This window comes from Indicator indicator, chromosome 1 (genome assembly GCF_027791375.1).
Source record: "Indicator indicator isolate 239-I01 chromosome 1, UM_Iind_1.1, whole genome shotgun sequence".
NCBI classification, from domain to species: Eukaryota; Metazoa; Chordata; class Aves; order Piciformes; family Indicatoridae; genus Indicator; species Indicator indicator.
The window spans coordinates 74,979,352-74,995,237 of NC_072010.1; the positions used below are offsets into that span (position 1 = coordinate 74,979,352).

At 41.1% G+C, this 15,886-nt stretch overlaps 1 protein-coding gene across 1 annotated transcript; it reads left to right on the top strand.

Annotated features, from left to right (window-relative positions):
• The first annotated feature begins 673 nt into the window (after positions 1–673).
• Positions 674–10,250, top strand: ASMT (acetylserotonin O-methyltransferase). The gene is made up of 8 exons (XM_054383809.1): positions 674–745; positions 2,571–2,745; positions 3,761–3,890; positions 5,737–5,805; positions 6,322–6,440; positions 7,712–7,852; positions 9,331–9,453; positions 10,036–10,250. The coding sequence occupies exons 1-8, from the start codon at positions 674–676 to the stop codon at positions 10,248–10,250; spliced, it is 1,044 nt and encodes a 347-aa protein (XP_054239784.1).
• Positions 10,251–15,886: the final 5,636 nt, after the last annotated feature.

Genomic DNA, 15,886 nt, shown 5'->3' on the forward strand with positions numbered 1-15,886 from the left:
GATAAGTATGCAGAGGCATACTCCTGAGTGAAGACTGAGTGGAATTAGGGCCATGGGAGATGCCAGGCTTGGTTAGGAGTATGCAGAGGGTGCTTTGAGCTGAACTGATACTCCTTCACTCTTAAACCCCTGAGAATGTCCCCAATTCACTTGAAGAATTGTCTTGCCAAATTGTTGGTTTTCCTCTGGGGTCATGTCGTTGTGCTGAATGACATAAAAAAGATTTTCTTGGGAAATATTCCAGCATCAAAAAGTCAACCCTATGAAACAGAGGTTCTTTCAATGAAACCCTGAGTAACACTGCTTTGATTTATGAACTCTGGTGTGTTGCTCTGAAGTCAGGTTCTTGATGCTGTTCTGTGCTGATTTCTGTTTTCCTTCTTACAAGCTTTCCAGTGCTTCTGAAGTACCAGCATGTTAACTGACTGCAGAGCTGACAATGCAAGCTTTAATCTGCACTGCTTCTTAGCCTTGTACTTGATGATGGAAGAGCTAAAGAAACAGCTGAACCTGGTAGAAAGACCCTCTGAAGCCAAATAAGACATCTTGTAATCAGTGTGTTTCTCAGAAGTAATAAGATTAAGTGGATGAGATGGCGTGCTCAGTGCCTGGTGGAAAGAAGCTTATTTAAAATAAAAGGACCAGAGAATCTCTGCCTCAGCTCAGAGAGATGATGAGTTCCATTGAAGACCTTGACTATCCTCAACTCATCTTGCAATACAACAGTGGATTTTTAGTCTCAAAGGTAAGAGCTATGACTTGGTCTTGGATAGATGTCTAAGAGTATGCAGACATAAATATTCAAGGATCTCGCTTTAGGTCCTGAATTATGTCTTTAGAATGAAAACCATCTCATATGAAAGTATCCCATCTGCTCATCTAGACAGGAAGGAAATTTGAAAAGAAAAAAGTATTTGAAAGTAGCCTGACCCCTCAGGATAGATGCAGCATTTGTTGAAATCTCTCTGACCTTTGGGGGCTTGGATGATCAGAACTTGTCTCTGCATGAGGATTTATAAAAAACACAGGAGCAGTTTCTTTACTAGCAAGCTGAGGGCTCACTGTTTGACTGCTTAAATGAGGAAGATTCCTTTGGCAGTGGGATTACACCTCACTTTTAATTTTTGTGGTTTGAGGAACAGGGGGGGATTGGTTTGAATTCCCTTTCCCCTTCCCTATTAAGCCATGCATAGCACATGATTTTTCAAATGCCTTCTCAAATTATTTCCTTCCCTCTCCTGTGGTTTGTCTGTATGTGTTTATGCAGAAGGCTGAACTTGAGAACATCCATATATTGCCTCTTTTCAGGCAAAAGAAGTGGTATAGCAATTGTTTCACCAAACAGCTTTTGGTTAAGGCACAAAGTAGAACCAGTACCACTTTCCATACTGTTCACTGATGCCATTTGTTTGTTTGTGTGTGTAAAGACACGGACATGAAATTATACTATCCAGTGCACTGGAGGTTTTTTCCTCATTTACTATTTAGTTACCTTTCCTACCTTCCCTTACTATACTTCTGGCCAACAAAGTAACAGAAGGAATGCTCTTTAGGTTGTGTAAATACTGATTCATCCCAATGCTCCTGAAAGGCAGAGCTGACAGTAAAGAGAGGAAAAATGGATAATGAAAAATACTTTTGCTTGATGAGAAAGAGGAGTACCCAGTGCCTTCCAAATTAACACTGGTACTATGGTTTTGAGAAATTATCTCAACTTTGGTTGAACAATGTTCTCACTTAGGATAAGAGGAGATTCCTGTGGACTTTATCAAGTCATTGTAGATACAGGCAGTCAATTGAGTTGATGCCTTTACTACTGTTTTAGGAGTGCCTGTGTGGACAGAGAAGTAGGCTAGTATTTGTAAATTTGATTGTGCACAGCCAAAGAAGGATATTTTGCTAATGTATGGTTACATATATCTGAAAGTTGAGGGTTGTTCCCAAAGATGTTATGTACCTTCTCCATGAAAAGACAGGGAACTTCTGCTTACCAAAATGAAGCAGTCCATTTATCTGAAAGGAATCTCCTTGCCTCAGGGAGACCACTCTAGTCATGCATGTCATTCTCTGAAAACAGGGTTCATAGAGTGAGATATTCTCTCCTGCTGGAAGCCACAGGAGAGTCTTCAGGGTTCACCGGAGCATAGGCTAGATTCTTAATTAAAGAACAAAAACGACAACAGAAAAGATGACCATCATCCAGTCTTGCCTTTCTACTCTCCAAGCAAAAAGTGAGGGACTGTGAGAATGTTCCCTGAAACTAAGGAAAAGGCAGGAATATTCACGCCTAAACCCTTACCTCTAAATGTGAACATTTGTGAGTCAAAAACATTGCCTGGCTTCACCAGAAAAGCAAAATAAATGAAAAAATGCTGCACTGCAAACACCTTATGGTATTATCAGTGTTCAGAGATCTTCATTTTAGTCATTGAGCTTCTTTATATGAAATATAATTTTACATGAATGAAGTGTTATTAGCTGTATATTTTCTCCAACAAAACATCTTCAGTAATGCAGTAGGCTTTGGTGCTTTCATCTGATCTCTCACTCCCTCCTTTCCTTACCCGCAGGTTATGTTCACCGCTTGTGAGCTGGGGGTGTTTGATCTTCTGCTGGAGACAGGAGAGGCTATGTCTTCAGATACCATTGCTGCATGCTTGGGTACCAGCTCCACAGGGATGGAAAGACTGCTGGATGCCTGTGTGGGATTGAAGCTTCTGGCAGTAGAGCTGACACAAGAAGGAGGTAATAAATGCAGAAGAAGGGGAAGAAACTAAAAGTCTTAAACTTCTGATGGTTTTGAAAGTAAGGCAAAGTATGCAGGGAGAGGTGATGTCTAGTGTTAGGCCAGTGTTGTAGCTAGAGGAGGAGAGAATCACTCAGGGTCACTATCCCCTCGAGCTGAAAGAGAAGCAGTGAATGTCTTCATGATTACTTCTGCAAAGTAAAGCCCAGGTGAAGGGCTTTATATCCCTAAACTTCTCTGTGCAACACTCTTGGAGAAGATATCTGGGGTCTCTTCAGAGCTGTTCTCAAGAAAACTCTGAGGTGTCAGCATGATTTTAAATCTTGAAATGTCAGGGTGGATGGAAAACCACATCCACTTGTTTTCCTTCAGGATGAGTATTTTGGTAGATTACTGATCTGAACTGAGAGGTTATGTAGGTGTGCCTTTGGATCAGAACTGTTGAGTCCACATGGTCAGAAGGCACAGCTGATCAAGACTAGCCAGAGTTTTGTAAGTGGTGTCCTCTGCTCTGAGTTGTGTTACCATGCCCTGTTTTCAGCTTTACAGTAGTTTCCAGTGAGTTTAGGGAGAGAAGATCTGAGTTCTATATTCCTTTTTGTGTATCATCCCTGTGGGTGAGTGGTACCACTGCATGTGCACTGGTGAAAGTGGGAGAGACTCGTATGAGTCCTTTAGGAATTCAGCTTTCTGGAGAAGGTCTTGCCCTAGTGAACAGAGATGGTAGGTGTGGTTGGCATGCTGTTTTGGGGTCTTGTCTTGCACTTGCTGATCTTGTTGATTGGAAAAAAAGATTTGTCTGCAATGGCTTCTCATTTAAACAGAGCATACCAAAAGCTTCCTCTGATAGCAGAAGCCTATAGGTAAATCATGACACTTGTAAGGCATTCCTCTTTATGTTCTTGAAAGAAGTGTTTGGTGCTGGAATAAGTGTAGGTAGATAGGGTTTAGTCAATAGGCTTGGCGATGTGGTGTATCATATGTGTTAGTAAATATATTTATTTCACCCTTTAGTCTTCTACAGAAACACAGAAATCTCCAACATCTACCTTACAAAATCAAGTCCCAAGTCTCAGTATCATATTATTATGTATTACTCCAATTCAGTCTACTTGTGCTGGCACTACCTGACTGATGCTGTGAGGTAAGGAGTGTTGTGCACTGCCTGTTGCAGGTTGCTTTGCAACATTTGTGTGTCTGCTCTGAGTGGTGTGTTTCTGAGGAAGGGCACAATGAAGATCAGCTGGTACTTAGAAAGAAAAACCAACAGATCAGGTCATTTTGGCTGTTAACATGGCCAGTATGTGTTCTTATTTTTATCTTGTTTTCTCTTTGTGTGTGTTCCTGTTTTTGTTTTCATTCTGATGGTAGAGATGATCTAGAGATTTTTGCGTGTTTGACCTTCAGGAAAGCACTTGATCATTACAGAGGCTCTTACCTGAGGAGACATCAACAAAGTAAATAATGAATAATGATGGATAGTGTCGTCATGTTTAGACCCCGAATATTCACCTGTCTCAGAGACCAGGACTCTTGCTGGAACTATTTGTCAAAATTAGTTTTTGCACCCACTTTTCAATCCTTCAATAAGGACTTACCCTGACTCAGCTCAGAAGTTAAAACAATCAAATGGTTTAATTGTTCAAAGCAATGGTTACAACAGATTTGGGGTTGCCGGTGATAAAGGCACAGCCTGCAAGATGATCTCAGGATTAATAAATCCTGGGTGGCATCTGACAAAGCCAGAGATGCAAACCTTTGCTGTAGCTTTAATATAATAGAAATATTAGCAAAGATTATCTCAGGATTAGTAAATCTTGGGTAACATCCAACACAGTCAGAGGTGCAAACCTTTGCAATGGCTCTAACAATAATGCAGTAAAAGCTCAGCTGTGTATTGAAGGCACAGTTCTCACCAAAAAAAAGGTGTCCCTGTCTAGAGTGGAGGAAAAGCCCAGTCTCAGCTGCTGCTGCAGCTGGTGGCGATGCTTGTGCTGGCCCACGCTGCACCTTCATTCACTGACTCTGGTACCAGTGTCAGCAGCACGCACGCTCCACAATGACAGGGGCAGCACACTGAAAAATCCCTCTCATGGGTTTTATACCCAAGCCCAGGTTGTCCTTGCCTTCTTTTACTATGATTTAGGAGGAAAGATGAGTAACATAGTCATATATATTTACCATGCACTTGATTTTCTTTAGCGTATTGCAGGACATCAACTTTAAAATCAGAGTTAATTAGGCAAAGGCTGTTGTTTGGGCACCCTGGTCCTTGAAAGCAGCTTTGAAATTTGGTGCTTATGTTATTTGAGCCCTGCTTCATCAGTTTTAGCCAAAATAAGGCTACCTTGTCTTCATAAGACTCCCTTCTTCAGCTCTTTGGCAGGCCAGTATAACGAATCTTCACGTAGCACAAACACCTGCTGATTGTGAATCACTTTGGTCTTGAGGCATGCTAAATCAGCTTGCCTTCCTATCCCATGGCAAGCTAGGTGGTTTTACAAGTACTAAGGTTAATTTTCTTGCAAAGATATATAGGAGTAGTTTAATATAGGGTTGAAGTCTCACTTGTTCTATTCTGTGCAAGTGACGATCAAATATGGTGTGTGTGATGGTGATGATTGTACCAGTCTTGTACCTAAGATGTGGTCCCATAAATCACAGAATTTGGGTGGGAAAAGACCTTGAAGACCATCTAGTTTCAATCTCCCTGCTATGGGCAGGGATATTTTCTGGCAGACCAGGCTGATCTAAGCCCCATCCAGCCTGGCCTTGAAAAGCAGACCTTTCTTGTGAAAGGTTGAGAAATATATCAGCATGTTTTGGAGTAGGGCACCTTTACAGCCATTATAATCAAGGTGGCATATATTCTGTACAACGCTGAGCACCTTCCACCGTGATGAACTAGAAGAAACTGCATTCCTGAGGTGTGTTTGGAGCAAAAGAAAAAGAAATCCACACTCATACGCGTTTTTTGGTTGTTATTTTAGAGAAGGAAGAAACCAATATGAAAGAGCTTTTGGCGTTTCTTCTAATGACCCTTTTGGAGCAATGTACAGGTAATCTATAAATACATAGAAATGTTTGTTGTTCTATCGTAGGTAAAAGTAATGTTTTTCATTATGGCTCAGGACAGTTAAATATTATGATTTGATAATCATAATCATCATAAAATTCATGCAGTGTTTTTCCTTCTCAGCAATATCCATTACTGGGAAACCATATGATATTTTGAGTAGAAGCATATAACTTCCTATTCTGAAAAAAATATCAATGTTTTGGCAATGGTAGTTGAAGGAAAAAAAAAATCCCTTGGAAGCCTGAGAATTAGCAGCATAATACACTGTTGGATGTCACTAGTCTTAATTTAATTCTCTGCTTAAATGCATGAATGCATAGCTATGTCCTTTGCTACAATAAGACTCAAGATGGGTTTACACGCAAAGAGAACATTTTCTGCATCAAGAAAACCAGAAATTAGTGCTTAAGCCAAAACTCATAATGACAGTTTTATGTTAGGAATCACCAAAGATATTGTAAGTTACATTTTCTATGTACTGTGTCTGCATTACTAGATCAGAAGAAGAAATGATGAAATTCATGGCTGGCCAGAACTCAGTATGGAGTATATGTGGCAGAGATGTTCTTGCTGCATTTGACCTTTCCACTTTCACACAGATCTATGACCTGGGAGGTGAGTGTCAGTAAATCTTTAACAAGCCTCTGAACTGTCTTCTTTTACAAGCTCTGAAAAAAAAATAATTCCAGTGATGGGCAAATCAATGGAAAGCAATAAAAAGAGTATTTTACAGATTTGTTTTAGTTAATACCAGAAATGTGAGAGTCATGAAAGCATGAGTAAGCTAAATGCTTTTCTCTACAGAGTCTTATTTGTTTGAACCCAGGTCCATGGCAGCTTTGGCATTTTCTCTTGCTTTGCTTGAATACATTCTTCTGATGCCAGGATCTTTCCCTCCCTGCCTTCAGTCAGTGTTGAGATATCTGCAGCCTCTTACCCTGCAACATCCCACTGCTGAGCACTATCAGGATTCTTGGGTTGAGTAAGGCTCCTGTGTGGCCTCTATCATTGCTTTCCCAGTGCCTGGCTCTGTTTTTCATTTCCAAGGTTCCTGCGTCCACAACAGGGTCTGGTCGAGTAGGTGCACAAGAGTTGTAAGAGCTGAGGCTGACCCAATGTGATGGTTTTAAGACTGTCTTTTTAATTTTTCTTCACAAAGTTCTAGCAGAGGAAGTGAAAGAATGTAAATAAATCACTATTGGGTGTAAGAAAGCAAAATAATGATTATTCTAAACACTTCCATTGGAGAGATAGAAATGTTTAAGAATCTCTACTCAAAGCAAGGTTGGGGAGTTGGGCAGTCTGGGTCCCAGCTTGCTTGCTCGGTTTCTGTCTCCTTCTGCTTCTTTTCTGGCTGACTTTGACAAGCTAAGTCTAATAGCCTCTCTGCTTCCTGACTCTCTACCTTCTGCCAGGAGGGCCTGGGGGAATTCCTTCTGGCTGGGGGGGCGGCCCCTTGGGGGAAGCAAAGGGGGCTTGGTTGTGCTTTTCTGTTGATTGTATATATTTGTAAATGTTGTGAATTTTGTATATTTGTACATACTCACTGCATTTCATCATAGATTGTAGATTTGCTTGTAAATACAGCTTTCATTTGCTTCCAGACTCAGGTAGCCTAGTTATTGTCTGTGTGGGAGGGGGATTTCAGCTCTCACACTGTTACACCAAATAGGCCTGGGTGCTGGAGGCCTTGGGACTTTCTGCAGAGCAGACTGAGACAGTGGCCTATCCTGTCCCTCATCTTCACTTTCAGCAACACCCAGGGAGCAAAAGTACCTTTCCAGCTTCCTTAAGACTGAATGCACTGTTGCCTGCATCTCTTCAACCTGCTCAGCAACAACCACGTGGTTTGTATCAGCACTGACCTTCTTTTGCTCTCCCCAAAGGAGGTGGAGGAGCTTTGGCCCAGGAATGTGTTTCTTTGTACCCAAATTCCAGAATCACAATTTACGATCTGCCGAAAGTGGTGCAAGTGGCCAAAAAGCAATTTATTCCCCCTGAGGAGCATCGGATCGCTTTCCATTCTGGTAAGTATGGACAACAGAGTAGTGTTGTCACAGCTATTGCTTTTGAGCCTTTTGTCTCTGCTCAGAGGTACCACACTGGACACTCAAATCTCCAGCTGCTCCTTATGTGGGCAGAGTGTCCCAGATTTCAGCCTCCCCAGTCTAGGCCTACAGTTCATTACCACCACAGGGCTGTTCCAGTTGTGCATCTACAGTTGCCTTCTATCAGAGGCACACAGTTATTCAGCAATCCAGAAGCTCTTTACTCTTGAACAGAACTATCTGATATCTTTAAAACAAGGATACTTAAAAAAAAAAAAAAGCTTTGCAGTTTTGAAAAACTGCCATACCATGCCATGTCACCCTAATAAGACAAAAAACAATGGGTTCAAGCTTGAACAAAGAAGATTTCAGCACAACATGAGGAGAAACTTCTCTACAATGAGGGTGATGGAGCACTGGAACAGGATGCCTGGAGAGGTTGTGGAGTCTCCTTCTCCAGACATGCATTCCTGTGTGGACTATCCTAAGTGATCCTGCTTTGGCAGAGGGATTGGACCTGATGATCTCTTGAGGTCCCTTCCAACCTCTAATGTACTGTGATAAATCTTTCTAACGCTTCCCTTTTCTCCTGTGCAGACTTCCTGGCAGATGCGCTGGATGCCAGCCTGGCTCTGAGCTGGGGGTTTTCCTTCTCTGATTACAATTGATTAAATTTTAAGTCATAAGATATTTCAGGCTTTGAATGTGAGTGAGCTAGACCGTATTCCTCTTGCCCAGTCCATAGAGTTTTCATGGTCTTTCCACCATCCATGATGAAAATCAGTGTAGGAAGATATAATTTTAAGTATTTACAAAAGTTGTCAAAATGTTGGAATGACTTGATATTGCTTGATTCTCAGAGAGGGAGGAAGGGAGTATGTTAAAACAGAGATGAAGAAACACATGAAATGTGATGTGTGCCAATGGTGCAAAGAAATGGGAGTGGAAATGGCAAAGTAAGATGTAGAGAAAATGCAGTGCACTAGGTGCTGAACAAAAGGTACAATGATGAAGCTAATGCCAGTAGGTGAGAGATGTGTATTTTTTTCTTTATGGATTTATGAAGTAGCTTTATATTAGTTTAAAAGTTTGCTTAGATAAGGCAAAATGATTTCCTTTTATTCCATGACAGAAACCATGAGAAACTGCATCCTCTTCTTAACACTTCATGAATCTGAATTCCTGTCACTGGAAAAAACTTAGAATGTTTTCCTGTGAATCCAAAGTTGTTTCAGATGAACTGATGCTTTTAAACATTTCAGACCTTCTTGAAACTGAAGAACAAAATCCCCTATGCAGCGCCACAGAAAAATTCTACTTGGTAACTGTTGTCTGATGTGGGTGATGGACATGGCAAGCCCAGAGTCTTTAAAACTGGACAGAACTGAAACTATTTGCTTAACTCAGCCCCCTGTGTTTTGGGGGTTTTGTTTAATACATGCACCGTTGCTTTACAGGAGACTTTTTTAACGATTCAATTCCAGAAGCTGAATTATATATCTTATCCAAGATACTGCATGATTGGGATGATGACAAATGTAGGCAACTACTGACAAAAGTTTACACTGCTTGCAAACCTGGTAAGTGTGAACTGTTGAAGAACAGAGACTCCTGTCAGTCATGTAGAGCACATTAATCTTGGTGCTACATTTGTTTGGTAGATTTTCAGTGTAGGGATTTCTTGATTTAGGCTTTTGTGTTCCTAAGCCAGCCATGTGCAGCTGAGCCAAACAGGGACTGGTCTAAGTTCTCCTTCTACTTTTAGTGTTTTTCAGGTGTAAGGATGGAGAATTTGGGGTATTGTTTGCATAGGCATATATATCATAGTAAAAATTCCATTAAGCTTCACATCAAACCTTCAAATCTTTGAAAAGACTGCCTACAGAACCATGTTGTCAGCAAAATCAGCACCTGGATATCACCTGGGGGAAATGGGAAATTTCTATTCCAGCCATAGCCATGGTACATCAGTACCTAGGTAGCCAAGCAGAGGCATGTTTTAATGCTTTTGGTCTTTTGTCTTCTGTGATGTTGAAACAAACTTCATGTAGAGCCTGCTTTTTCCTGAAACTAAAGGTTAGGATCTGGCCTAGTAACTCAGATGAAAAATATTTTGTCTTCTCAGAGCTGAGCATGTGTTTTCTGTCTCTTTATTAATCCAGGAGGTGGAGTGCTGCTGGTTGAATCACTTCTGAATGAAGATAAAAGTGGGCCTCTAGAAACCCAGCTATATTCAATGAATATGTTGGTCCAGACAGAAGGGAAAGAGCGAACATCAGCAGAGTACAGCAAGCTCCTTGAGGCAGCTGGCTTTGGAGATATTCAAGTCAAGAGGACCGGAAAACTTTATGATGCTGTTTTAGGAAGGAAAGAATAGTATCCCTTTTATGTACCTAACAAGACAGAATAAGTGGAGAAATGTGATATTTTCTTCTTAGAAGGAAATCATCAGGTTAGCTTTTTAGTAAGCTGGAAGAATCACTAATGACAAGACTTGAGCATGCATGGATTGTGAGTCTGGCAGCCTGACTAGGGGTTTTCTTTTGGATCTGGCAAGGAGAGAAAGAAAACACCAGTTCCAGGAGAAAGAACTCACAAAGGAAATGTGCAGTATGTGTGCTTCAGATTCTTTCATTCTTTCCAATTTTAACACTATATCTGAAAATTTTTGCTTACATTCCTGCAAAGTAAAGCTGATCCCTGTAGTAATCTCTGTTACCTGAATTTTTATTCCTGGGGAACTGATATAGTATAAACAGAAAAAATTATGTCTCCTTGTGGTTAGTGCTTTCAGAGTTCCAGGAAAAGTCTCATCTGAGCCTTGGGGAATTTGTCATGAACAATTATATTATTTTTTTATTTCCTCTAGGTGTTGATTTAAGTTACAAAAAATAATTTTGTAGCTTGATGACTTGCTGAAGCCCAGGGGTGCTATTTACAGGTCAAGTCCTGATATAACAGCTGAGAGAAAAAGTGGTGCAGCCAAGTCATGTGGTTACTCACTGGGGGAAGCCCTTGTTGCATGCCTTCTGTTATTTTTTAAAATAATTTGATCAAGAAAAACCTGTCATAACCCACCCCATTATTGCAAGCAGAATTACAGATTACTGGAGTGAAAAACATTTGGAGAAGGCACCAGAAAGTCACTCTCTTGCACATTCAGCTGTATATTAGAGGATCCTGAGATAGTTGTCTCAGTATTCATCCTACAGCTTTGATTATAGGAGAAGCGTAGGGAGAAAGTAGCCTCAGTAGGGAAAAGTTTGTCTCTTGTCATATTTTATGATATCAAAATCAAATCACAGGGCTGTAATGGCCCTTCTCATCCTTAAAAGCAGCAGAGCACAGTTCATGAGCCACTGGGCAAGTAATGGGTTTATGTCCATGTAGGATCTTGCCCTACAGATAGTTACAGGATATTACAGAGGAGGAGTTGGAACAAGTGGTTTTGAAGACTGCCCTTTTAAACTGCAGTCCCTGTGTGGTGTTCCCTACCTGTGAGTTGTGTGTCACAAAGGCAGCTTTGCCAGGAGCTGCAGCTTGTGAGTAATGGGTTCTGAATGCTTGCTCGCTTTCCAGACAAAGTGAGGTGTTACATCCTGCAGCAGCCAGTAACAAATATAGATTATGAAATGAGACTGAGCAGATCTTTGATTCCCTCCACCTCCCAAAAAAACAAATGTTGAGACAAATTATTTTGCTACTTTGACTGTATCGAGAAGCAAATGAAGTATGCTGAGGGAAAAAACCCCAAACTCCTGTCTGGAGTTTCTCTGCATACCCATGGACCACTGATTGCTCAGGTGGCTGCAGTTTCCTGAACCATGTAGACAAACCAGTCATGATCAGCGTGCTGCAGCTGCATCTATAAACTGATACATGATATAGTTTTTATGAGTCGAAAAATTCCTGTCTTGGCTGATGCCAGTGGTAATTCTGCCCTTGATTTGGGGGGGGTGGGGGGGAGAAAGAGGAGGTCCTTTTGGTTTATGAAGCAAATTTCTTAAATACAGTGTTTCTGCACTGCATGGTGGGAAAGCTGTGACTTGGAGAGGGACCCGGAGGTATTGGTTGAGTGTTGACTAAATATGAGTCAGCAGTACATGCCCCTAACATCCTGCTGGCTTCAGGGTCCAGTTCTCCCTCATTCCACCTGCCTACACTCCTCTAGGGACCTGCCCACCAGCTTTCCTGGACAGTGTGTGTTGCCATCAGGGTGAATGTGTTTTACCTCACAATACTGCCCACATTTCTCCCTTACAATGCTCTAGCCCCTTAGAAAAACCTTATTTCAAACCAAATTAATTTTGGAAACGAGCAACATTTTGAATGGAGCTTCAGTGGGGTTGTAGAGGATATTCCGCTCTAGGGGTGGGAGGGTGAGATGAGAGAGATGCAGTGAGGAGTGCTTTCTGGATCTCAATAAGGAAGGCCCAAAACAAATGGCTTAATAAAATAACTGTTTTAATAAGACGGAATAAGGAGAGAAATACAGATAGCAAGTAAGTCTTAATCCCTTCAGATGCCAGGCATCCAGGACCATGCAGCATTAGACGGAGCACATTTTTTTACCTGCAGTACATTGTACAGATCCTGTCCATGGAGGTGAGTGCTTCATTTTGTGTCATTTGAGTTATATAACTTTCTTACAAGAAAAACTATATTCTCATGAGAACTTGTTGCTCTACTGTTAGATATAGGCAAGGCCATGCAGATGATATAATTGCTGGCAATGGGCAGAAGCTGCCTGCAGGTTAGGGTGAGCTGGCTGATCTTCTCCTGCAGTCGAGGGGTCGGAGCAGCACAGCATGGACCTGAAGACCATTCTGTTTGTCCAGCACAGTGCAGCATGGGCTTGCACCTGCTCAGTTTAGCTGTGATGTTAGTCACTATCTCCTAAATGTACAAGAAGCTCCCAGTCATGATCAATACATTGTTCCCCTTGATCCACATACAGCCTACCATTCCTGAAGGTATTTTAAGGCTTAACAGCATATAGGCTTCTCAAGCCCTAAACGTGAGGCCAGTAGGGCATGCATGGCCTGTCCAAGATCACTGACTCTTCAATAACAATGAATTCCACAAGGCTGCCATGTGAATGGCTTCCAGAAGGTCAGCATGTTTATGAAGAACTGGATGTTCTCACTCCTCGTAGCCTCTGACAGGGTACAGTATCTATGTTCAAGCTTGCCAAAAGCAATTTGATTGCACCAGGATGACACAGATTTCATAAAATAGGAAATAGGTCTGTGTGTTAAATATTAGTGCAATGAAGCTGTCAGGAGCTGACTGAAAGCACATAAAACTTGGTATTTCTTTCCAGTGTCTCAGGGTGGGTTTTGAGGATGACGTGAGGTTCATCTTGTTAAAAAGTACATATTTAGTCTTTATCGTGTGCAGTGTCTTGTAGCTTTAAATCTGGTAGTGCTTTTTGAAATGGAAGAGTCTTCAATCCCTAAACCTCTGGTGTCACAAATGAAGCAGTGTGAATGCTGACAGCTCACATTGCTGATTTCTTCTTTCAGAATTTATAGTACAAAAGGAAGACTGCAGCTCCAGGCTGCAATATGAAAGCTAAGGATGAGGTGAGACAAAACGGTTCGCCTCTTAATACTTATTAAAAGCGCTTAGAAAAATTGAAAATCGCATATGGAAACACTGAAATGTTATTAAGATTCAAGTTTTAGTTGGAGACTAGATAATCTGATACTGCTATATAAATATTTCTTTCAAACCTTTAGCCATCAGAAGTGGCATCCACAGCCTTGGACACCAAAGCAGGTTAAAAAGGCTTCAAAAGTGATAGTGTTACCAAATACAGCAAAGAAACCCCTAAGACTGATGAGGTGTTAGAGAGCACATAGGGGATCATTCCACCTGGATGTCCCCAAGCCAGTAAAATTCAGAGAATATATGGTTACTTCTCATACATAATCATAATTTTCCTAAGAAGTGATTAGCATAGTCACATTAGTTCTAGAAATTCATTACATATGTAAATCTCCTACATACATGCTCATTGTGTGCTGCAGGGGTCTTCATCTCCTCCTACCCTTTGGCCTTTAGCTGAAGTTCTTCCTTGCACATGCTCTATAGGCTGCCCGATATGGTTGATGAGACAAGTTGGCCACAGAGTCAGTCAAATTCTTTCTCAAGCCCATGGTTACAATTTCTTATTGTTCACACAGTTAATGATTATTAGTTTATACAATGGATACATTCTGTAAAGACTACATACTCCTAAATGTTCCTAAGTTAGTACAAATGGATACATTCTATGAGGATTATATATTCTTGAATGTTCCTTGGTTAGTACAATATCAATAGCATTAATATGCACAGGAGTAAATGTTAAGGCTCCTGTGTTACAGCTACTGAGAGCAAGGACATCTAATTGGCAAGGATGAGTATTTGGTGTTCAGGAAGGTTACAAAGAGAATGGAGGCAGGCTCCTTTCAGTTGTGCACAGTGACAGGACCAGAGGCAATGGGCACAAACTGAAACACAGGAAATTCGTTCTGAACACTTTTTGTCCGTTAAGGTGATTGAGTACTGTCACAGGCTGCCTATAGAAACAGCAGAGTCTCCTATCTTGGAGGTATTTCTAGACATGATCCTGGGCAAGCAACTTTAAGTGGACCTACCTGAGCAGGGGGACTGGAACAAATGGCCTCTAGAGGTTCTTTCAAGCCGCAAACATCCTATGATTCTGTGTTCAAATATGGATGGGATTAAGGTGTGATGTGCAAGTGATCATTTTTAAGGAGCAATAACTCAGTGTTCACCTTTGGCTATTAAGTTTCTTGCAGCATGTTGAGTGGTGGTAGGAAAAATCAGATTTCAACTGTCTGCTGGTGTTAGGCAAATCATGCTTCCAACCCAGAGGGAGACCAAGATTATTCCATAAGGATTACTTCTCTCCAGGCATGAGCTGAAGGTAAATCAGAGGGAGGGAATGTTCAGGGCAAAGTACTGGTTACCAGTCCTGATTCAGCCCTGCCACAGTGGAGCAGTTGGCTAAAGGAAGCTGGATAAGGACTGTGGCCTTCCCTTGAAAGCAGAATTCAGCTACAAAGGAGTACAGTGACCTAGCATATTACAAACGGGTCTGCTATGGGCTCTTCTGGGATGACTCCTATGGAGGATGGAAAGCAACTGGGATACAGTTAGTGCTGCATACTGATTTTACTATCCAAGACAGCAAAACAGACATGTAAAAGCTGGCAAGAAGAGCAGGCTAAGTAGTTTTGCTTTGGAAGATCCAATTTGGGTTACTCATGTACAGAAAAGTACCTTGGAAAAGAAACACAGAAGCTAAATAGAATAATTTTGTTTAAATGCAAAGACTTGTAAACCATTTAGAATAAGTTCTCACCAATGTTCAACGATCCGGTTAAAGTTATACATAGCAATATGAAATGGTACAAGTTTTAGTACTGACTGAGGTGGATTATTGTTCTTTGTCAAAGGCTGTGTCAAACACTATACAAACAGGGGAAGATTCTGTCTAGAGTATTACCTCCATTACGTGGTGTCCTAATATGCAGACTTTATTATTTCCAAGAAAAAAGTGCCTATGAATTAAGTATGGAAATGTCCTCTACGATAACCTGTACCTTGGAAGATTGCATGCCAGTAAGCACAGCTTTACAACATTGTGATTAGGAAGACCATATCATTTGCACAGTGTTCTGTAGCAAATATTTTTAAATAAGCTTTCTAAAATAATGGTGTTGGGAAAGGTAGGAAATACTGTCTGGTGAAAACCACATGTTCCTCAAGTATGGGCACATATTAATGAAAAAAAAGCATGTTAGTGTGGCCCATGTAAGCATGAACCAGTTTGATTACAAAAGAAAAGGGTTATTTTCAGAAATGTGGTCATAGTGTTTCTGTTCTAGAAAAATGTCTGCAGCTATCCATGACTCTAAAGAATTACTCTGATGCAAAAAGTGCCTTGTCATTGTGGAAAAACAACATATCTTGTGTACCGTATCTTGTGACATTTTAGTG

Excerpts from the sequence above, each read along its gene's own strand:
- ASMT (XM_054383809.1), top strand. The coding sequence starts at position 674 with ATGAGTTCCATTGAAGACCTTGACTATCCTCAACTCATCTTGCAATAC. Across the intron at positions 746-2,570 it reads GTGGATTTTTAGTCTCAAAG|GTTATGTTCACCGCTTGTGA; the intron begins GTAAGAGCTATG and ends CCTTACCCGCAG. Across the intron at positions 3,891-5,736 it reads TACCTGACTGATGCTGTGAG|AGAAGGAAGAAACCAATATG; the intron begins GTAAGGAGTGTT and ends TTGTTATTTTAG.